Source organism: Camelus bactrianus, chromosome 33, assembly GCF_048773025.1.
Source record: "Camelus bactrianus isolate YW-2024 breed Bactrian camel chromosome 33, ASM4877302v1, whole genome shotgun sequence".
NCBI classification, from domain to species: Eukaryota; Metazoa; Chordata; class Mammalia; order Artiodactyla; family Camelidae; genus Camelus; species Camelus bactrianus.
In genome coordinates this window covers 5,777,128-5,800,788 of record NC_133571.1, presented here as the reverse complement: position 1 = coordinate 5,800,788, position 23,661 = coordinate 5,777,128, and the positions used below count along the sequence as shown (strand labels likewise).

General features: G+C 35.6%; 1 protein-coding gene across 2 annotated transcripts in view; it reads left to right on the top strand.

Moving 5' to 3' along the window:
* Positions 1-22,707, top strand: part of NPAT (nuclear protein, coactivator of histone transcription) — a 44,044-nt gene extending 21,337 nt beyond the window's left edge. For both annotated transcript variants that reach the window (XM_010969275.3, XM_045506116.2), the window contains 14 exons: positions 1,563-1,603; positions 2,133-2,357; positions 3,344-3,425; positions 4,499-4,586; positions 5,151-5,242; positions 5,322-5,409; positions 9,662-9,758; positions 10,393-10,521; positions 12,588-14,261; positions 15,878-15,993; positions 16,068-16,176; positions 18,526-18,586; positions 18,697-19,858; positions 21,036-22,707. In XM_010969275.3, the coding sequence (XP_010967577.2) occupies positions 1,563-1,603; positions 2,133-2,357; positions 3,344-3,425; positions 4,499-4,586; positions 5,151-5,242; positions 5,322-5,409; positions 9,662-9,758; positions 10,393-10,521; positions 12,588-14,261; positions 15,878-15,993; positions 16,068-16,176; positions 18,526-18,586; positions 18,697-19,858; positions 21,036-21,113 (4,042 nt within the window). In that variant the 3' untranslated portion in view covers positions 21,114-22,707. The remainder of the gene's footprint in view (positions 1-1,562; positions 1,604-2,132; positions 2,358-3,343; positions 3,426-4,498; positions 4,587-5,150; positions 5,243-5,321; positions 5,410-9,661; positions 9,759-10,392; positions 10,522-12,587; positions 14,262-15,877; positions 15,994-16,067; positions 16,177-18,525; positions 18,587-18,696; positions 19,859-21,035) is intronic.
* The last annotated feature ends 954 nt before the right edge of the window (positions 22,708-23,661 follow it).

Below are 23,661 nucleotides of genomic sequence, written 5' to 3'. Positions count from 1 at the left end.
GGAATGCAAGCACATGTAAGAATCACTTCACGTTTAAATTTTATGATCCACACTGTGCATTTATATAATAACACTGATCTAATTTTGAAATTACTCTAGAGGTTATTGATATTTCTTTGCCTTTGATTGGAATAATCTTAGATAAATTGTGTACTTTAATCAAATGTTTAGAAGTGCAGAAATTGAGACCTATAGAGGTTTAATGACACTCCCAGGTTCCCATAACAATTTAGAGGCAGATCTCTGGCTAAATACAAATCTAGTCCCAGTCTTGTGTGAATATAGATCTCCTAAGCCCTGAGCCATGTGAGTTCCCTTGCACAGGTGCATCTTCATTCCACATAGAGAAAATTCTTGCATGGAATCCATGCTGCCTTGGTTCTTCCCTCGTAAAGAAACAAGATTGAATAATAATACTTCTGGAATCTTCTACTCTTAGAACTTTCACATGAGATTGATATGTACCTTCTACCTATGTCATGGCCTTGGAATGCCAGTCTCAGCATCCTTAGAATAGGTATCAATTTTATAACATATCCTATTTAACTGCAGAGTCTAGTACTAAAGCCATAGTTTCTTATCCTTTGTCCCAGAGCTACAAGTCAATACCTCACTTAAATTCAGCAGGAGCCTCATTTCCTTCCTCAGTTTAAACTGCTAAAATGGCTCCAAATGCTTTCTAACTGTACCACATCTTAATTTGGTAATCTTACCTTTTTTCCCCGTCTCCTGACCCTTGTCTTTCTTCCCCTTGCAAACAATCTTCAAATACAAAATTTAATTAACACCTGTGAATGGTTATAAGTTATTGCACTATTTTATTGACAAGGTATTACATTAAAGAAAGAAGGCTGTTAGCCACGTATTCTCCAAGATTGGTTTGTATGTTAATAAAAATGCTTATTCAATTTAGTAAGTTTCGTGGCTCTTAATTGTAGAGACTTACTTGACAGATTTCCTAGGACAATGGCAGTGTCTGACTGTTTACAAAATACATGGGTAAGTTCATAGTAAAAGGAGAAACAACCTGTATTGTGATTTTTCTCTTGTTCACTTTGTTCCTTCTTTAGAGGTTGGATGAAATAATTTCAGTCATAAATTTCATAAACTCGGGATGTCCTTTGAAATCAACTTAGATTCTGAAGTATTTATGTATGGAGTTATATGTAAAATCAGAATTTCTCTAGGAAGGCATTTATATAGTTATAAAGGATAATAATTGCAAAATTTAATTTATAGCTTTCTTAAATATATTGAGTTCCTAAATTCAAGTAAACTTGTATTCTTAATGGGGTATCAGGGCTCTCTAATGCTTATTGCATTGGATAGAAACTTGATTATTAAAATTGTGTGTGTGTGTATGTTTACATGCCATGCTATTTTTCTCCTAAAGCAAATAAGATTCGGTTACCCAGAGAAAGTGCTTATCTTTTTTGTCTGAGGGAGGTTTCTTGCCTTTTACTCATAATTTACTTCAGGTCTGACTGTTACAAATTAAATTTGTTACAAATTTTCTTTGCAGCAGCAGTTTTTTTAAATGTTTAACTACTTTCGTTTATCAGGAGCATGCAAAGTTCTTCAGGGTTTGCTGCCAATCAGAGAGGTTGGTATTCAACTTTAAACTATATATAATGTTCAGAATTACTTTAAACTCAGATGAACATTTTAATTAATAATACATGTGTGTTTTTTATACGTATGTATACACATATATATGTATATGTTTTGTTTAAACTGTTTTTCTAAAGTACTGTTATCAATCATATTGGGAAATAATATTTTCATTTATTATAAAAATACACATTTTAAACACTCCTTATTTTTATCATTGGCTCTCATATATTCACATCTTTTAATTCCTAGTCCATAAGTTTGTTTCGTAGTTTGTGGAGGTATTATCAGTGTGTATTATTACAGAAGAAATGTGCTCTTAGATTTCTAAAGTTTAAGTGTACTCAGTTTGTTTCTTATGAAATGATCACATAAACTTAGTTTGATATTCTTAAGGGCTGTTTTTCAATCTGTAGATCCATCATGTTAAATATGCAGTAGGACATGTGTCATGTAGACTTCTTAACATTCCCAAACTACTCTGATACTGACTTAATTTTTTAAATGCTCATTTGTTTCAGCCCGAACAAGAAACGGAATTGCAGAAATTAAATGGCAGAGAAGGCTTGCGTCTCAGTCAGCTCCTGTCAGTTCAGAGGTGCTGACTTTACCATATCTTTCAGGACAGTTTACTACTTCTCCTTTGACAGCTGCACAAGTTACTCGGCCGACTGGCCAAATTTCAGCTCCTTTGAGGTCTAATTTTGTAGTGGTCAACCATTCACAGTCACAAGACACTGTGACCAGTAAGTGTAAATTTTGCTCTCTTAAATTTTATTTTTAATCATATTGTATAAATGAGATGATGTGCTAATGTCTTTATAGTCATAATATTAAATTATAGCAAAAAATAGACAGGAGGCTAGAAGTAAGACTTGAGGTAAATCCCTGTGCTATACAGAAAGAAACTTGTTGTTTTTAATCTGTTTTTATATGTAGTGGCTAACATTTGCAAATCTTCTTACATCTCTTCTAACTGAGGTCCAACCTTGAACTCTTTTCTAATTCTCAGTTTTCTTCATTAACAGAAAAGACCACGTTACTTGATTTTAGAAGGAATGCACTTATATTTCACCACCTTCTTATCTTTGTTCACGTTAGTCTGTCCTGGAATGAGGGATGTTTTTCCAGTTAACCTCCATCTCTACATGCTGAATATCCTATATATTCCTGGCTGCACTTAGAGCTAGGGACAAATTTAGAGATCATCTGGTACTACTTCCTTCTTGTGTACTTGAAATTATTAAAAACACATAATATGAAGGGGCAGAAGGCTGGTTAATAACAAGAGTTGGGATTAGGACTGAGGTGCCACCCCTCTTAGTTCTTAGACCAGTCTTTTTTCTCTTCTGTGCAGGTAAAATGTATTGCCATCCATTACATTTTCCTTCATTTCCAGTTTTTTCTCCAACTTCTTTAACATTTCTGAGTAAAAACACATAGCCAATACACTTAGTTTATACTTCTTATATTTCTTCCATTCTGCCATGTCATTTTTTTGTTGAGACTATTCTATATACTGTACTTCGTATTTTATCATTAAATCTTAAGTCATGGGGACTATATTTTATTCATCTTAGTATCTTCTTCAGTGCTTTGCACATAGTAGGTACTCAGTGTATACTAACTGAATTTAATATAATAATAATTTTGTAGTGCTACTTATTCCATTAATTCAAGTTTAGGAAACTTCAATTTCCTTGACGACCTGCTTTGTTTTCTTGAAACACAGCTGGAGAGGCTTTAAATGTCATTCCTGGTCCTCAGGAAAAGAAAACTCATGCCAGCTTAATGTCTCCTGGTAGACGCAAAAGGTAAATGCTTTTTAAAAGGACAAGTTTCCAGTAACCTTAAAAAAATAATAACAATAATGACATCAGGATATATACATAGTGAATAAAATAGCAAGATTAGATTAAGTTCTTGGGACTATTTATTATTATATCCATTTCAAAACACATTTTTTTCACATTCTAACCTTCCTGAAATCAGGTTGCACTTTATAATCAGTGACATATCCCTGTTTCACTGGAAATGTCTTTTCTGTACAGTTATAGAGAGTTATATCTTAAAATTGACGTTAACTCAGATTTTCTTGAAGTAAGCATTTTTTTTAAACAAATATAAATAATACCAGTATGTTTTAGGGTCTACAAACAAATATGTAAAGCCCCTAAATCAATTGATAAAAATCTTTTCAGGGACATTCTTTGAGAAAAGTTTTGCGTGTCCTGTTTAGCTCATGTGTCTTTGAAGAATATTTCAGAAAAAAAGAGGTGATAGTTTAAAATGTGTTTTCTGATTTCTCAACTGCTATGCCATGGGTATTTTTGTTGAAATTTTTACTGTTGGTTATCTCTTGTTCAAGGATGACCGCCTTCTTTATGGCAAGATTTCTCACTTAATGACATAAAATAATAAAATTGCTGTAACAATATCTAACGTTTATGGGAACCTTGACATGTTTATAAAGCCTTAATGTGTACTTTGTTTTTACTAAATTCTTTTATAAATGCAATAACGCAGTTGGTTTTATCCTATTATAAAATGGTTCAGAGGGTCGAAGCTTACCTTACGACAGATTATACACATAGCTAGAAAGTTATAAAGCTAGACCTCAAGTTCTTTTTTTTTTTTTAATTGAAGTACAGTCAGTTACAATGTGTTAATTTCTGGTGTATAGCACAATATCCCAGTCATGCATATACATACATATATTCGTTTTCATATCAAATTTATTAATGCTTTTCAACTTTACTGCCCTTTGTTTTTACCACAAATAGAGAAAATACCTGTTCCACTATGATCTTAAGATTTGTCTCTGTATGTAGTTATTGAATTTGTTATTCATACTAGTTAAAAGACAAGCTTTTAAAATGTGTTCCAGTGAATCTCAAAGGAAAAGTATCACTTTGTCTGGGCCTCATTCAACGATACGGAATTTCCAGGATCCAAATTCATTTGCAGTAGAAAAAGTAAGTGGCCTTCCCAAACTTTGCAACTTAAGGTATTCCTGAGATTGTAAATATTGATGTATATATACAAATATGTGTCTGTTTATAGTATGTGTACATGTGTAAAATACAGGATTTCTCTAAGACTGCAGTAGAATTGCCTTCAGACAGACAGTAGCAAAATTTAACAGTAGGAGACAGTCCATTCAGAATAGTAGCAGGTGCAAAGGCACCAAGAAAGAAACAGCAGTAGGAAAAGTTTAGGAAGCTGAAAATACATTGTTGCTGGATTATGCAATGTAATAGGGCTTTTTTACTGGAGTCAGGTTATTAAAAACCTTGCATGAAAAGCTAGAGTTTGGAGCTGTATTTGGTAATCAGTGAAAAAAGAGATGGTGAAAGATCTGTGAAAACACTTGTAAATGGTTAATGTGTAGTAGTCAGGTGTTACTATGGGGGTAAGCACCGTAACTTTCGAGTTTCCACCTAGGTTTATTAAAACTATCCAGCTTCCATTGATTCTTTTTAAATAAATAACGTAATACTCTATTCTGTTCTTTTGCTAATGTTAACTTTCTTTTCCAGCAAATGGTTATTGAAAATGCACGAGAAAAAATATTAAGTAACAAATCTCTTCAAGAAAAGCTTGCAGAAAACATTAATAAATTTTTGACTAGGTAAGCTGTTTGTGTTTAAAATGCCTGATTGTTTTTGCTTAATTGAGAAATGCTAAAAATTTTTTTTTCTACATTCCAGTGACAGCAATATTGCTCAAGTACCTAAGCAAACAGATAGCAACCCTACTGAACCAGAGACTTCAATTGATGAACTCCTGGGACTTCCGGTACGCGTAGGGGTGTGTGTGTCTGTGTGTACTGCATATACTTACAGATAAAACTGATAGTATCCCGGTTTCATTTTAAAACCAATACTAACAGATTAGACGTACAAAATAATTTAAAATAATAATGTAAGCTACAGATTTCCTTCATTATCCAAGTGTAATCTATTCCTGAAAATGTGTTAGTGAATTTTCAAGTGATCAGTCAGAATTTCAGTCTTTTTTTCCAGTTTTATTGAAAACTGATGTACATTACTGTGTAAGTTTAAGGCATACAGTATGATGACTTGATTTACATATCTTAAAATTGAATTATTTAAATGGTAAAATTAATAAAACATTCCTAACACGTCTAATAATTCTAACCAACTCCTCCCAATGTCAGTAAAACACTTCCCTGCATCACACAGCAACCAGGCATGGGCTTCTTAGTATTTCATACTTTAAGATTCATTAGTGGGTGTATTTTTGTGCAGTAAGCAGCAATACGTACAGTGTATATAAAATAAATTACATTCTTTCTGCAGTGCTACAAACTGTATAAAAATGTAAAGAAACAATGAAATATGTTAAGGAGATATGATGAATCCAAATAATATTTAACAAAGAAAAATGAACAAGATGCTTAAAAAGGATTATTAACTAAATGAATAATTATGTGTGAGATTTACTGCTAAGAGAAGGAAGATAGGGGCTGTGGTCACTTGCTGTTCAGTGGAAGTGAAGGTGAAAGAGGGTGAGCTGGTGAAGAATTTAACAGTGTGTGTTTTAAGATTTGTCCTCGTGCAAATATCTTTTTTGAAGAGCAGCTGAGATTGTGGCTAGTGCATATCCTTTTAAGTTGGACTCTTGGGCAGTGTAATCGTTTCTGTTGCTATGCCCACAAAATGAATTCATTATAATGAATTCATGATAGCAGTTTTCTTTTGGATGATTAATTCTGGATAAAACCACTGAGTTTGGGTTTTGGGGGGGCTTTGGGTTTTGTTTTTGGTTTTTTTTTCTTTTTCTTTTTCTTTTTCTTTTCTTTTTGTCAGTTCCTTCAGAATACTTAAAAAAATTTTTTTTTGTATTTTCCCATAGTGAAATTGAGTAAATTTAACAAAATATGACAAACTTTTGAAAGCAGCCTTTCAGTTATTTAGCCATCTTTAAAAAGCTTCTGCCACCTTAATGTTTAATACATCCCCTGATCTAAATTTTTGTCTTCAACTCTTTGCTTATATTTTCTCCACAGATACATCAGGTGCTTCCCATAATCAAGGCACTTTGTTAGATACTGTGAGAGATTATAAGAAAGTGAAGGCACAACCCTCTGTTCATGGTTTTTCATTATGTTATAGATTTGGGAAAAGGTAGAAATTCAGATTTCAGTAACTTTGAAAGAGCAGCCAGACATCATGCCCAGAGGAGCAGGAAATGCATCAGCTTCAGTAAGAAGGGAACAGAGCACGTTGTACAAATAGGTGAAGTAGAAATTTTTAAAATATTTATAAGTCTTTATGACCTTGGGTAGGTGAGATTTCTTGGGCTATACAAATCACTAATTTTTTTTTAAAGGATTCCTTAAAATTTTAAATACCTACTTTTAAAAAGCATCATTAAAGAAAATTAAGAAGCATACCACCAAGTACCTTCGGGACACGTATTTCAGGATTCTTTTGATTCTAATGTTTAAAATTTAGAATGAAATGAGAGATTTACTAGAAAATGTGTTTCTTCAACAGTAACTTTTATAAGGGGTACCGCACCACTTCATAGTTTGATTAACGTTGCGATGTTGACACTTGACATTATTTACATTACTGTAAATTTTCAAGTTCATGGATATAGAAGTATTTGTTCAAGCTCCTGGCCTTCTCCTAAGTCACATTTCATCAAGAATTATTGATGTTCTCAATACATCTTCTTAGTCAAAGTTAACTGATTCTTTAATTTCAAGATTTTCTTTTCATTTTATGGCCACTTTTATTCAAAAAATCCAAGTTTTTGTCACTTTATGAGAGTTCCACTTAACCTCTTGTTCCACATGAATTTCCTGTCCCTTGGGATCCAAATGTATGCTTCACCAGAATTGAAGAATACAGCACTGCAGAAGGATTTACAGATAACTGGAATTGATATTTCTAAATCTCCAGCTGTTGAAAGGGGTGTAAATGAATACTCCTAGCCAGAGTGTACTGAAACTTCTTTGAAATCTAATGTTTTAGCTGAAATTATACTGTCAGTTTTCCTTTGAGATTCACTAAAACACAGTTAAAAATCTTGTCATGCTATTTAAATCATATCCATCTCCAAAAAAGTTCAAATGTTCATAAACAGGGAAATGTATTCAATTCCATAATAAAGAAGTACAAATTAAGACAACAGGTTACTTTTATGTATTAAACTGGTAATGCTTAAAAACTGATATTGCCCATTATTGGTAAGAGCATGCACATTGTTACACAGAACAGAATAAGCATTCTTATACAACCTCTCTAGAAGGCTTCTTGGCAGGAGTTGTCAAAATTTTAAATGTATATATTGTTTGACCTAGTAATTCCACTGATAAGAATTTATCCCAGGGAGAGAACAGATGCCTGGATAAAGATTTTCACTGTATTATTCACCATAACTGAAAATTAGGAAAAAACTTAAATGTACAAAAGTGGGAATTGGCTAAATGTGGCACAGTTATATAAACAAAGGGGTTCCTTCCCTTTAAAGAGATAGTGGGTTAAACATCTAGTTTTGTACCCTAGTAAAAAGACAGTATAGGGAATTTTTAGAAAGCATAAGCCCACAAGGAAAGAGAAGAGGAAAGAACAGAGAAAAAAATGTTTCTAATTCGAAATGGGCAAGTGGTACCTGACTTGACTTACCAGGGCCCAGGGTTCTAAGCCAGTAAAGGCAAAGCTCACGTAGAAGCCATTTACAACACAGAAATCCCAAAAGGCTCAACTGTGTCTAGTTCCTCTGAAAGTAAATGGAAAGATCGGATGACAAACAGGATGATAAGCTACAAAATTTAGGAAGTAGTTAAACTATACCTTCTCCCCATCCACACTGCCCCCAAAACACTGCTGTCAGCCATCAGCTCTCCCAGCAAGAAATGTGACTCACTCAAAAGAAAAAAGCTAAAAACACAGATGGTTCTGTAATTACTCTACAGCTTAGATAGTAGTTGATAAGCTTTCCCCACTCGCTTCCAGTCGTTGGCACAGAGTTTACAGGTAGCTTCTGGCATGCTCCTTTTAAATATGAGCACATAAGCAGGGGTTGTCCATCATTTGAAGAAACCATTTAAAATGAAGAGACCAAAACAGACATAAAAGGAGCAAGACAGAGGGCCTAGAAAGCCGTGTATGACAAACTAATGTGAAGAAAGCAGGTAAAGAAAGTTATAAAACCAAACTAATAGAAAACGAGATCAGAGATGGAGGAATTGGATGAAGGTGGTCAAAAGGTACAAACTTCCAGTTACAAGATAAGTGAGTACAGGGGCCGCCGCGTACAACATGATGAGCACAGTTAGCACTGCTGTTCGCGACACAGCTGACCCTTGAACCCAGGGGTAGGGGTGCTGACCCCACATGCGGTCGAAAATCCACTTAGAACCTTACGGTTGGCCTTCCATGCACCCGGCTCTGTACGTGCAGATTCCATCAGCCTTGGATCTTGCAGCACTCTAGTATGTGTGTATGGAAAACATTGTGCCAATAAATGGACCCTCGCAGTTGAAACCTATGTTGTTCAAGGGTCAGCTGTATTTGAAAATTAAGGGACTAGATCCTAAGAGTTCTCATAAGGAAAAAAACTTTTTCTTTTTCTTTTTCTTTTTTTTTTTTTTTATTATCAGTATGAGATGATGGATATTAACTAAACTTATTTTGGTAATCAGTTCACAATATGTGTAGGTAGTCATTATGCTGTACACCTTAAACTTACACAGTGCTGTATGTCAGGTAATAAAGAACATTATAGCATGATTTTATTTAGTATTTATATACACATATAGTTCCTATGTTTATTTTATTTCAGTGTTTGGAAATATATTCACCCAAGTGATTAACTCTAGAAGAAGTGGAATTAGGGAGACTTCACTTTGTATTTTCTAATACTGTTTTAAATAAACATAGTGTTATAATCAGAAGAAATTTTCTTGGAAGGGAATACTACATAAATGGTAAAAAAAAAAAATTAGACATCCTCTAATTACTTTGCTGGTATTGAACTATATTGATTCAATTAGGATCATTTTTTGTTTTTGCAGAGTGAAATCCACATGTCTGAAGAAGCTATACAGGACATACTGGAACAAACAGAATCAGACCCAGCATTTCAGGCACTCTTTGATCTATTTGACTATGGTGAGTAGACCATTTCTTTCAAGGCAGTTAGGAGAAGAAGTTTCTCTAATTTCTTTGGCAGCTTAAATAGAGTGAAACAGGATTTCCCAGGGCATCTGGAAAGTTTCTATTTTCATTAAAGCAAACACATGGATATTAAAGAGTTTTTTGCTTCATTTTTGTCTTAAACTTTAGCTGTAAGAGTAGAGAACAGTTTGAGGGGGCAGTTGTGGGCATTTTTGCCGGTCAACAAAGACGTGTTGAGGTCTACTACTATACATACATTATACTAAACACAACTGGATGATGCAAAAGTAATAAAAATATTTGGCCATTGCCCTCAGTCTTTTGGCTTAGTGTAGTAGTTCTCAAAGTGTAGTCCCCAAATCAGCAGATGAGCATTATCTGAGAACATGTTAAAAATGCATAATCACCCTCCGGGTGATTATGATACAGGCTAAAGTTTAAGAGCTACTGGTCCAGTGGAAAAATTGTACCAGTCAGTGATATACAGGGTAACATGTTAAAAGCATCGAAGGACTGTAATTAAAAACAGACTTTAACATTTACTTGACCCCTATCAAACTGCATTAAACTGATGCTCATTTTTATTCTGGTCGTTTAGCCAATTATTTCCCTGTTCCCTTTTTAACAGGTAAAACAAAGAATAATAAAAATACATCACAAGGCATTTCCAGTCAGCATATGGAAACCAATCCGAATGTAGTCTTAGCAGGTGAAACTAATCTAGCAGTTAAAGGTTCTTTTGAAACCGAAGAATCTGGTAAGAATTTGCTTTTGTTAGTATCAATCTAAATACTAATACCAGTCTCAAAGTCTCAAAGGCAGAAAATGTTTAATTTGAAAGTTGTTCAAATTACCCATATAGGTCATTTTTGTATTTATAAGTTTTCTCCCTTCATTTAAAAAAAAAATTACTTCCAAGCCTTTATTTCTTTTGACTAAAAGGTGAATTTTTAGTACTCATTCTTTCATGACGCAGTAGACTCTTGACATACACAGTCCAGTTTTAACAGTGTTGATCGATTGAACCAAAGTCTAAAACATTGAACATAATTTTTTTGAGACATGTATTTAAATCCCCAATATATGAGGTTGGTTTGTGGTATTAATCACCCTGCCTAGTAAGCAAGCATAGATGACTGATCAGTATCATATCTCACTTATTTAGAGGAAATTGTGTACTCTGGTGATAGTGTTGAATTAGGGATTTTATGAGGTTTCAAGCCATATTCCTATGTGCCCAGTAAGTAGGTTCTTTACATTTCTGTTTCCCATAGAATACCAGTATGGTACCAGTGTGGCACATAATTGTCCCCAATAACTACTTATGAATGAGGGAGAATACCCATAGAACCATCTCTCAAGTCAAAAACTAGAATGCCCCTGGCATCACACAACATCTTTTCGTATCCCTTCCCCATCACTGTTCCCTTCATCCCTGTTCCTCAGGGATAACCATCGTCCTGGCTTCTCCCACATTATCCTGGCATCTCACACTTGCTAAACTTTATGCCTCTTTAGTACCACCTCTGTCCATTTCTGTCTACAGCAGACTATGCAAAAACAGATCTTTTCTTAAATGTCATTACTCCTTTCAGGTCCCTCAGAAAACCTGATGGCTTCCAAGTTTCACTATCATGTCTTCCAAAAACGACTTCTGGAATGTCTCACACTACATTCCTACTCTGAGGCCTTCACCTATATCCAAGCCCAATTCGTCATTTCTTCTTAGGCTGAGTTGTAGTAGGGTGTGTCTTTCTCACATGTGTTACGTGTGGAAGACTGTGCTTCAGGGAGGCTCCACCCTGCACAGAATGAAGCTTGAAATCCTGTGTTCTCAGTCTTCCCACTTTGTTGAAACTGCCTACCCCCTGAATTTATGTGGCCTACATGTGCTTTCTGCTGATCTCCTCTTAATAAGGGTTCACATGTGTTCTACCCCCGATATGATTTTACCAGTGTCATATTAACAGAATAATACGACAGCTTATATACATTGTTCTGGATTTTTCTCAGTATTCTTCATATTATTAATTGCTAATATTTTCTATCCTAAACTGAATGATGTTATGACACAGTATATTGGTATTTTCTCAAATGCCCTTTCATCTTTTTCCAGCTTATTTGTAGTCACTTATTTGTCAAAATCTCCTTGTATGATACCTCTTTTATAACACTTTCTCACATCCCGTATGCAGGAGGAGGTCCCTTTTGTTCTTATACTACTGTAGTTTTTACCATGTTTTATTATGACTTTCTGTTCTGTATCTGCCTCCCTAACTAGATTGCTCTCTCCAAGGGCAGAGACTGGGTCATTCATCTTTGTATCCCAGTACCAATCATATGGTTGACCTTCAATAAATATGTGTTGAATGTTAAAAAGCACACAGTTACATCAAATGTCAATCGTGCAGAATGTGCTTGGCCCCATTTTACCTTCAAAAAAAATATCAGATAAAGTCTGGTCAAAAGAAATGATAGGAGTTGAAAAGTCAGCTGTTTTTAAAAAAAAAAAAACTGGAGACAATTTTTTTATATATTGGTACATATTAAATATTCTTAAACCTATATCCTTTTACCTTCATTATGTCATCTGTTTTTTAAAAAGCTCGAAAACCAATTTGGCACTTGTTTAGAAAAATATCAGAGTAAGAAAATTACCTGTAAGTTTTTTGATACTCAAAAAATGAGAGGGAGAGTTTATCAGACTTGTTGGTATGTCAAAGATTAGTTACTTCCTCGGCAAGATAGGTTTCACAGTGAAGATGACTACCTCAGAAACTGTACATTCTCACAGTATCTTTCTACCGTCCTGATATTTTGCAGATGATCAGTCTGGTCAGCCCCCGTTTTGTGCATCCTATCAAAATGAAGACGCATCAAATGCTTTGAAGAATGGCAGCAACCATGATGAGCTTAGACAGGAAGCCCAGGAGCATTTTTCCCAGATAAGCTCTGGCGCCCAGAAAAAGGCCTTTAAGACAGCTGTACCTACTGAACAGAAGTGTAACCTTGATATACCCTTTGAGTCTGTGCCTAATTTGAATGACTTTAACCAAAGAGTACATTCTGATGCTGAATGTAATCAGCACTGTGCTGAATTATACACCAATCAGATGTCCGCTGAAACTGAAATGGCTTTGGAAGTTGAAAAGAATTCTCTGTCTCCAAATGCACAGAATGAATCTCGATTACAGCCTGATCAGTCTGATATACCAATAACGTCATTTGTTTCCCTTGGTGGTGAGACTAACAATGAAAACTTAATTCTCTCTGGGAAAACTTCTCAACTTTTATCCCAGAATATTCCATTAAGTGGAAAACCATGTAAAAAAAGTCAATTTAGTGAAAGTTCTGATGATACAAGAAAACTTACAACTAATTTCCATGATTCCAAGTCACCAGATTCTAGAGAAATTTATCAGAATAAAGTTGAAATTAATCATGTATTACCAGTTGCATCACAGCAACTTTCAGATTGCCAAGATAATTCTGCACTTCAGAGTAAAATATTACCTTTGTCCGTTGAAAGTTCAGGTTTAACTGTATCTGAACAAAAAGTAGAAAGTCATCTTGGAGATTCAGTATCTTCAGTTAAACAACCATCTAATGATTCATCCTCTGTTGAGTTAAATCCTGCAGTACATGAAACTCAGCCCTCCAAGTCTGAGAAAGTCGCTTTGGATTCACAAGAGCCTTCATCTTCTGTAAAAGAAGATGGGGATAGTATCTTTCTCTCTTTAGGTGAAAATAACTGCGAGGAGGTCACGTTGATGCCTCCAGAAGGTAATGCTATAGAAGAGGCACATTCTCTTCCTTCAGAATCTGTGTGTTCTTCAGTGAGAGATTCTCAACCTGAGTCCCACAATACTGATGATAAACCTGCTAGTGACAGCTCAACAGAGGTCGACGCATCGAATATAGTCTCTCTCAAAATTATCATCAGTGATGATCTGTTTGTCTCCTCAGATACCGAACTGAACAGTGCTGTTTCTAGCATCAGTGGAGAAAACTTGCCAACTATAATTCTGTCTGCTCCTGCTAAATCACCTGCCAGAAATGCAGAAGTAGTTAAATGCCTGTCTTCAGAAGAAACCGCAGGTGCTGTCGCATCTGCTGAGGGAATTGGGGATTCAGCCTCAGTGGACCAGAGCCTTTTAGCTCTCAGACCTGAGCACTGTGCAGTAAGCAACACTCAGAGTGACGACAGCATTGCTTTTTCAGCCAGTGTTGCACCATGTGTTTCCAAGGATGGAGGATACATACAGTTGATGCCAGCTACAAGCACAACTTTCGGCAACTCGAATAACATTCTGATAGCTACCTGTGTAACTGATTCAACAGCCCTAGAAACAGCTGTCAGTCAGTCAAATGTCGTGGTGTTGCCTGGAAGTTCTGCACCTGTGACTACTCCGTCTCCACCACCGCAGTTACAGACGCCACCGAGGTCAAACAGTGTATTTGCGGTCAACCAAGCTGTGTCGCCCAGCTTTTCACAAGGTAACTTGAAGAACATCTCTGGAATGGGATCTGATTTCTCTTGTGTGTGCAGTTACTGACTACAAGGTCATAAATCATAGATAAATAGTACAGGAAAAGATTCAGAAATTTTCTGATTATTCCTCCTCCTTAATGGATTAATTCAAACTTTTTTTTTTAATTCACTGCTAAGCTATGGAATTCAGTGGTTTAGTTTTTTTACTTTTTTTCTTTCCATAGTTGCTTCTCAATCCATGCCTCGGCTACAAAACAGAGAGAGAAAAAAAGGCTGATTCATCAAATAGCTATATACTTAATAAAACACAGTGTTGTAGGAGGTTTTTCTTAAATAGCTGTTATCGCCTTAGTCTTCAAGGAATGTATTACCTATTTGGAGAGACTTTGAAGACATAACTTGAATTTCTCCCTCCATAATACCCTTTGTAATTTCTCACGGTCTTCCACTTCTGAGAATTCTTCAGAATTCTTTGTCTATAGAGTACTTGCGGCAGTTACTATACGGCATTTTATATGCAGTTAGTCTTTGACATGCCTGTCATGGAAGTGGTTCTTGGTTGTATGCTCCTTGAGGGTGGAGTTTATGGCACATTCATTTACACTTCCCTATATACTGGTTCCCAAGCTCCTTACCCCTCTTTTTTTTACATTTAGGCTGCAATAAAATCAGATTAAATATCAGCAAATAAATATTAAGCCTGATGGATCTATTTAAAGTGATGTTTAATATAAGATTAAAGGTGGGGGAGGGTATAGCTCAAGTGGTAAAGCGCATGCTTAGCAGGCATAGGGTCCTGGGTTCAATCCCCAGTACCGCCTGTAAAATAAATAAATAAATAAATAAACCTAATTCCTTCCCCCTCCCCCCCCAAAAAATAAGATTAAAGGAGGGGTCAGATTTGGTAGAAAATGTGGGACTTGAGCTGAAGCTTAGAGAAATAAGATGGTACCTGGAGTAAAAGGAAGGGAAGTCTTAAGCCACACAAGTATAGGTAGGCATTTGAGAGACTGAGGTAGGTGTTCATGAAAGTAAGGTCACCCTGAAAGGAACAGTAATGAATTTATTAGGACAAGATTCCCTTACAGGGCAGGGTTGCATTATGATAGCCGTAGGCTATATTGTTGACTTCTCTGTATAAACATTGTATTTTCCCCCATAGTTTTCACTGGTTGCTCACTTATCTGGATGCTTTTTGAGAAATACCATTGAGATAGTAGTTTGGGGTTGTGAGCAAGTCTTGGACTGTCAGTATTCAGTTAGGACCCTAATTTTCTGGTAAAAGATTGAGACTTGAAACCTGCACTACCCATTTTTTCATCAATTTCACTGTTCGTTCTTGAGGAATCAAACTATAATGTGACTTCCTAGCTGTATAGTCTTATGCTTACTCATAATATTTACCTTGACTTAATTCCACAAGACTACTTGAATATTCAGATTGACTTTTTCTTAATTTGTTAGCCTTACTGTTGTCCCTAAATTAATTTTCTAAAAAGGAGAGTAGATAGTATGAAAAAGGTATTATAATTTTATAGAATTTATTTGAAATTAATCATCACTTTGGCGTCTTGTATTTATGAAAGAAAATCTCACTTCATTGAGAATTGGGTTTTTTTAGGATCTGCCATTATAATTGCTTCTCCAGTCCAACCTGTACTTCAAGGAATGGTGGGAATGATACCTGTATCTGTGGTTGGACAGAACGGAAATACCTTTTCTGCTCCTCCTCGGCAGGTAAGATTTAAGAACTGAAAATGGCTTGGGCCACTTTTCAAACAAAGTTTAATTAATGGCTTCTTCTCTTCTAGGTCCTTCACATGCCTTTGGCAGCACCTGTATGCAATAGAAGTATCCCTCAGTTCCCCATCCCTCCAAAATCTCAGAAGACTCAGGGACTAAAAAGCAAGCCTTGTACAGGTGTGTTTTTAAGTTCATTCGTGTCACCTTTATGTCTCTGTACTCATTTGTTTGCAGCAATATCTTTTTAATACTAATAACATTCCTAACAGTTGATTGTCCAACCTTTGCTTAAAAGATTTTTTTCCAGTAATTAGAAAAAAAAAAAAGACAAATGGAAGAAAACAGAGTTTAGAAAGAGACCATATATTTAGAGGAACTTGTGGGTCATGGAGGTAACATCAGAAGTCAGAAGAGACAGGATGGATTGTTCAAAAAGTGAAATTTATTGGCTATTATATGTATTACATGGAAAAAATAGATTTCTTCCTCATACCATATACAGAAGTATGAACTCCAAGATGATGAAGACTTAAAAACAAAAAGCAAAACAATTAAACAATAAAAGAAAATGTAAGAAACTAACATCCTAATGACTGTAGGATAAAAGGATTGCTTTTGAAAAATGAAAAAGGCATAATTTATAAATGGAAAAATTTGATAATGCTGACTAATTCAGAATTAAACATTTCAGTCCAGTAAAAGACAGCATATATGAAGTAACACGAGATTGTCATTCAGGGCCTTGATGATCATTGCACCAAGTTCTCAGACTTCTCTCCCTCAGACTTTCCTGTCTCCATGAGTGACAGAATGCCCATGTTGTTAAGGTAACAACACCCCAACTCTCAGAATTTTTGACCCCCTTCACTTCTAAGTTTTTAATCTTCCGTTCACCCAACCTCTCCCATAGCTTCATGTTTCATTTTTCACTACTTCTCATTAGACCTATACAATTTGTAAAGGGAACTTCTCTCAAAATATTCTCATTTCCTTATGTCCATTGAACCTCTCCAACCAGTGAGAGCTCCTATTACTTGTATCCTTACTCTCATCTGAACTTTCACTTCCTTTCTGGGTTCACTTCCTTCCCTCTCCAGGCTGGACCCCACCACCCACTGCATCAGCCACTTTTCCTAGGACTTTTAACACCTTCATAGTCACATTCTTCTGCTGTGTCTACTTGATACCCTCTAGCCCTGGATCTCTCCAACCAGCCACCCCTCTGCCTTTACACCTCAGCTTCTCAGCACTGCTTTAGCAGTGGTGCCATTCAATCACACTTCAAATTATGTCACCCTCACTGCCACTTAGCAGTCACTTTAAATTCAGTCTACTTGTCTTCTTTCTCTCCCATTCCTCCTTCAAACTGTTTCAGATTTTCACAGGTCTTCCCAAATCTATCCAGTCACCATCTTCCTCACTCTAGGCCAATGATTTTATCTCCAAGCTTAATCTTTAGCTTTTATTTTTTTTGGCTCCTTCCCTCTGTGGCTGTCCAACTACAGTTACAGGGATCATTCCCGCCATTCCTTTAGGTTTGTTCCAACTGCGAACCCTTAATCCCCAACCCCTATCATCTCCCTCCCATTCATTCTTCATCCACATTATTGGCCTTTCTCATGTTTCCACTAAAACTGTTTAAAGTCACCTGTGGCCTCCTAATTCTGCGTGATACATTGGACATTTTCCATTCTTACCTTACATTACTTACTTCCCTCTAACAATTTATGCTATTGGTGGCTTATGGAACCACCACTAAACTACTACACTCCTCCCTTTCTTAACTTTATATAACTCAGGATCTTCAGACTCTTCAGAGTCTCACCTCTTCCTCAGAAACCTCCTCTGCTTACTACAATTCCTACTTCCAGGTTTCTTTCTTGGCCAGTTCATCTTCTATACTACTGCCAAAGTATCTTCCTAAAACAAATCTATTCATGCATCTTCCCTATTTAAAACTCTTAAGGATTCTCTATAAAACCTTTTGCATAATACACAAGGTCCTCCGCAGTCTCGTCTTTGCTCTTGTTTCTAGCGTCATATCTTACTGCCCTTCCACATAAACTCTTAAGTCCATAGAAATTAAAATACGGCTGTTAAAATTCCAGAGCATGTGCTATGAGTGACATAGGATTGCAAACATGACAGGTAAATGGGCAAAATTTTAAAACAGGCATTAATACCTTGCTTAAGTAACTTTTTGGATCTAAGTAGTACCCTTCAGTGCCACATTGAGCATTAAACTTCGTAGATCCAAAGTCTGTATTCATACTTGCCTGAAGTTAAGGCATGTCATTTGTTCTATGTTTATACTTATATCCTCAGCAAATTGGATGAGTGACCACATTGTATATATTACAAAGCTGCTTTTTAAACTCAGCATGTGAAAAGTACTTCATTTGTACTTTAGCTATAGCTTAAATTTTTTCTCATGTCGTCTGATACTGTAGCCCATTGCATTTTCTTTCAGAGAAATAAACTTTCAGGAAAGTTTTTCTTTTCTAATTAATTTATTTATAATTCCAGGAAAGCAGGTAAATAATTTGGTGGATTCATCAAGTCAGTTAGTCGGATGTCACACACAAAGGTGAGCATAAAAGTAATTTCTATCGTAGATTATTTGAATGCTCAAGCTAAAAGCATAAGGAATTTCTTTGTGTTGCTTAAAAAAAAAAACAACTTTTTTTTTCCTTGTAGAACTGAAGTTTCTGACAAAAATGTGGCCACAGATCTTGGAAAAAAATTGGAAGAAATCACAGTTCCCTTCTCAGTAGAGAGTATAGTTCCAACTAGCAAACCATTTGAAAGCCACAGACGTGTGCTCTGTTTTGATAGCACTGCTTCTCCTGGGGCAGATACACAGGGGACAAACCATAAGATGGTGTCCCAGAGCAAAGAAAGGAATGACATTTCGCTTTCTAATCTGGACTCGCCTGTTGTGTACTCCACCCTAAAAGCCCCTTCTAATAATGCTGTCAAAAGAGAAAGAGAGAAGCCTCCTATGCCTAAGATTGTGTCTAAGTCAGAGACTGCCGCTAGCCGACACAGCGCCATGAAAGAGACTCAGTCAGAGAAGAAGGTTTCACCAACAGGAACTGTACTTGAGTCTTTCCATAAAGCAACAGCAAACAAGGAGAATGAATTATGCAGCGATGTGGAAAGGCAGAAAAATCCGGAAACTCCAAAACTGTCTAATGGACCACAAAATGGGGGTGTACGGAATGAGAAAGCTATTGCTTCATTGCAAGAGCTAACCAGAAAACAGGGCACACCCTCAAACAGTAAAAATGTCATTTCCGTAGGAGTACCTGGGAAAGATGTAAAGCAAGAGCAAGCCAGGTCTGCGAGTTCTTTGATTAACCCACTCACCAAACATAGCACAGAAATGTTACTACAAGACATCCAGTGGCATAGCCCAGTAAATAGACTCACTGATAGTACTGATTTGCCTGGACCCCGGACACCTGGCTCAGGGGCAGCGGAAAAACATAAAGAAGAACCTACAGATGGTATTAAGGTCCCTTCTAGTAGGCGTTTCAGTGAAGACAGTAGCACACCCAAAGTAATGGTCCCTCCTGTCACCGCGGACGTGCCCGCCTGCAGCCCGGCCAGTGAAACAGGCAGTGAAAACAGTGTAAACATGGCAGCGCACACATTAATGATTCTCTCCAGAGCGGCCATCTCGAGGACTACTTCAACAACTCCTCTGAAAGACAATACACAACAATTTAGAGCATCTTCAAGGGGCACCACAAAAAAGCGGAAAATTGAGGAATTAGATGAGCGTGAGCGAAACTCCCGTACTTCTAATAAAAGTCTTGCAAACTCATCAGTACCAATGAAAAAGAAGAAAATTAAGGCAAGTTTGAAAGTCTTAATTTCAAAATTTATTCCTTGCCCTTCCTTTGGTGCTCAGATTTGAGATCTTATCATTTTTTGCTATAGCTACCTAATTGAACATTCTGGTCAAGACAGCTCTGAGTTTTGATTGACAAAATACATTCTCTAGCAGTGTGGTACTCAGAAGTTGTCTAGGTGAAACAGCATTGCCAAAACAATTCTGAGTCATTTATTTATAAACATCTTTCCTGGGAAAAGGAGGTTTTTGTTTCTGCCATGGTAGGACCCCAGTTTTGGCAGGGAGAGTAACACGTGAAAAACTGGGAAGCCACTGTTGTTTGTGGAATTACCAAACTACTTTGCAACTCCTCCATCTTGGGTTTTTTCCACATTTCCTGCCTTCTCTTCCATAGACTCTTACAAATGTTAATGTGTTGGAGCAGTATAAAAATTAAATTTACCTGTTTTTTCTTTAACCATGTAGGAAGGTAATGTAGGGTTAGCACTGATAAATGAAAGCTATTTTTCCTAAGTCTGTTTAGCCATTTAGTAAGTGGACTAAATAGAAAGAAAGGTTTAAAATGTCATACAGGAACAAATGGTATCAGGAAAAGCGTCTTGGCTTTGCTTCCTTGCAAGCCTGGGGTGACTCCTGCATCTCCTGCCTATTGCTTCTGTGGCCATTGTTAAGCCCATAACCTCTCTGAGTCTCAGCTCCATCATTTGACATGTTACCACACATCTTACCTAACGGCTGTGAGGACTAAGTGTAGTGTTTGTAGAGTGGCATATAATCAATGTTTGAAACTTGAAAAGTAAAGCTTTCTAAGGTTTATGGTTCAGCAGTAATGACCACCTTATAAAAAGCATGTCCTATCTTGTCTCAACATTCATACACTCTAAATTTGTATAATGTCTTGTGCTCTAAAACAATGTATAAGTACCACTGAAGTGTATTTTATTAACCTTGGATTTATAAAAGTTGTCTCTATTTTCTGTATAACTAAAATTCTAATGAACTAAAAAGTTCTAGTATATGAAAGACTCCAATATGAAATTCTATAATACTTAATAAGAAAGCTAGCTTTTTGGCCTTGTTTGAGTTCAATGTGTTAACTTGGGTTTCTTTTTTCTTTTTTTCTCTTTCCCTTTCTTCTCTTCTCTTTTCTTTTTTTTTTTTTTTTTTTTTTTGACAGAAAAAGAAGCTACCCAGTTCATTTCCAGCTGGAATGGATGTGGACAAATTTTTGCTATCATTGCATTATGATGAGTAAATATTCTGAATGTGTAAGAACCATAGCTATTTAAAACTCCTATCCCTTAAACTATGAGTGTAGGGAATGAGATATTGACAGAATCTGAAAGCATGACCTGCACTTTTCTTTCATTGTACTGAAATTTCACTTTATTTCTAAACCATGGCTGTTTCTGAAGCAGCTTCCTAGTTTGTAAATAGATTTACTTGGTATATTTTTATTTTGGCAAAAACATTTGCAGAAATGTAAGGAAAGCCAATCTGCAAAATTGTATAGCTTTTGACAATTGCATATTGTAAATATTGTGTAAATCTTGTTGAAATAGAGGTTAAATCAACCTAATCTTCTTACACTGTGTTTTTTGACTTCTTATGATCTCTAATTCTGAGGCTTATTCATCTAGAGTAGTTTCTCACTTTGGGTGGGAAAATTATGCTTTTCCATATAAACTGCCTTCAGTAACTATCCAACAAGACATTTTAAAGACACGGCCACTAATTAGTACAAAAGTGATAACTAACTCAAATGGTAATAAAGTAACCAGAAATGAACAATTTGGGTTTTTTCTAGAGTGAATACTTAACCATCCCTTCTTATAATTGCAGAAAAGATTATATTCCTGAAATTTTATACTTTAACTGTTTCTTCTGGTTGTGCTGTTCTCTTTTGTTTTAAAGAGAAAATTTTGTAAACCATTTGAGTGTTCTGATCTTTTATTTATAATTTTTGAGATCTTTTTCAGAACTTTAAGCATTTAGACTATTGAGCCATAAAAAGTTTGGTTATGTAGTAGTTGAGATTTCTTGGTATGTATATACTTCTCCCCTAAATACTGGGGATTTAAAGAATTGCACTAATTCATAGAACTTTTTACATAGTAGTGACCAATGCACATTTAATTTAAATCTTGTGTTCTATGTTAAAGCTTGTGTGGAGGATGATCTGTTGTTCTTTTAGAAAGCCATGTCCATCATAAGATGTAAAAAGAGAAATCATAGTTTTCTATTTTAATTTAGTTTCTCCTAAAATGGGCTATGTTAAATAACTATAGCTGTACTTGGATATAGTACATTGTCTCTGTGCCCCTTGAAGTATGATAAAGACTTACTCTCAGAAAGTCCTTAAGGAGAATGAAAGAGGTGCCTTCTCTGTATTAGACCCCCACACATCAGTCAAGTTGAGGAATTGGTTTAAACCTTTAAATGAGAACAGAAATTGTAATTCATACCTAACCAATTGTGCCTAGATATTAAAGTATGTTCTCTTAAGTGCTTTCTGTTTTGTTAAATATCAGTATATTAAGGGTTTTTTCTACAGGTGTATATCATTAAAAGAGTCATTTTCCTCAACCATTTTTTTTTGTACTGGGCCTTTAAAAACCTAAATCCATCCTACTCTTAACACAACATTTCTCAGTGTGGAAAACATGACTTAATTGCTGAACCTTACTGCAGAAAGAAATTTGTGTTGTAATAAATTTTTATGATGTGGCAGTGGTCTATTCTTAAGGAACTAAATATACAGTTAATGTTTATTTAACTCAGCTTGATACTGTACTACAGTTAGGTTTAAATAAATATTTTCATTAACTTTAGAAGTTTGAATTCCTTCATATTGGCAGTCATTCCTTTGCAAGTCAATAACTGTTTACTTTTTCAGAAGTTCACATAATGCTGAAAAATTACAGATTTTCTTCTCATTCAGTTAATACGTATTTGTATCTGCTAAGTACTGAGAATTCAATGAAAATAAAATAAGTTGACTTTCTTCAGGAGTCTTAGTTCACTAGCCAGGAGCCACTAGATAGAGCACAAAGACACTTGTATTTGGAGCTTTCATTCATGTTCAAGAGCAAAACCATAATCCCCATTTTATCTTAAAAGTCCAGATGTCCTGGACTAAGGTAAAGTATTGTACCTGGCTATCTGTTTTAACAGTCACTTGCCCAGCTGACTGCATTTCAGAGTTAAAGTATACCACAGACAACTTGGGGCTACTTTTATAGCTACACATAATTACTATTTATTTTGGACATTACTTGTGGTTAATGTAGTCAGTTGTATGCCAAGTCTGAGAAGTCTTGTGATTAAAATATTTGATTAGGTTAGCCCTGGATATTGTTAGAACCCTTTAGTAAGTGTGTTGAAATTGTACATGAGTAAAGCATCCATCAGAATTCAGCCAAGGTCTAGATGTCATGACTACTAGGAGGACCGTGATTAAGCTTTGATAAGGAGTAATTTCAAAAGCATGTTGCTATGTATTCTACATTTCGTCATTTTTCACATCACCATCTTTCAGCCTCAGGCTTAAAACTTCTTGAACTTATATATGAAGTTTTGACTTTATTATGTTCTCTCTTTAAGTAGACTTTTCTCTTTTTAAATATTGGTTAACATTTTGGTATATTTCACTAGTCTTTTTTTTCCTGAACTATTTTTTCTATATAATTGAACTTAATTTAAACTGTTAATATAACCTCCTAATGCTTTTCTTTTTACTTCAAATAATATCACACATTATCTAGTTTTTGACTATTATCAAAAAAAAACAGCAGTGAACATAC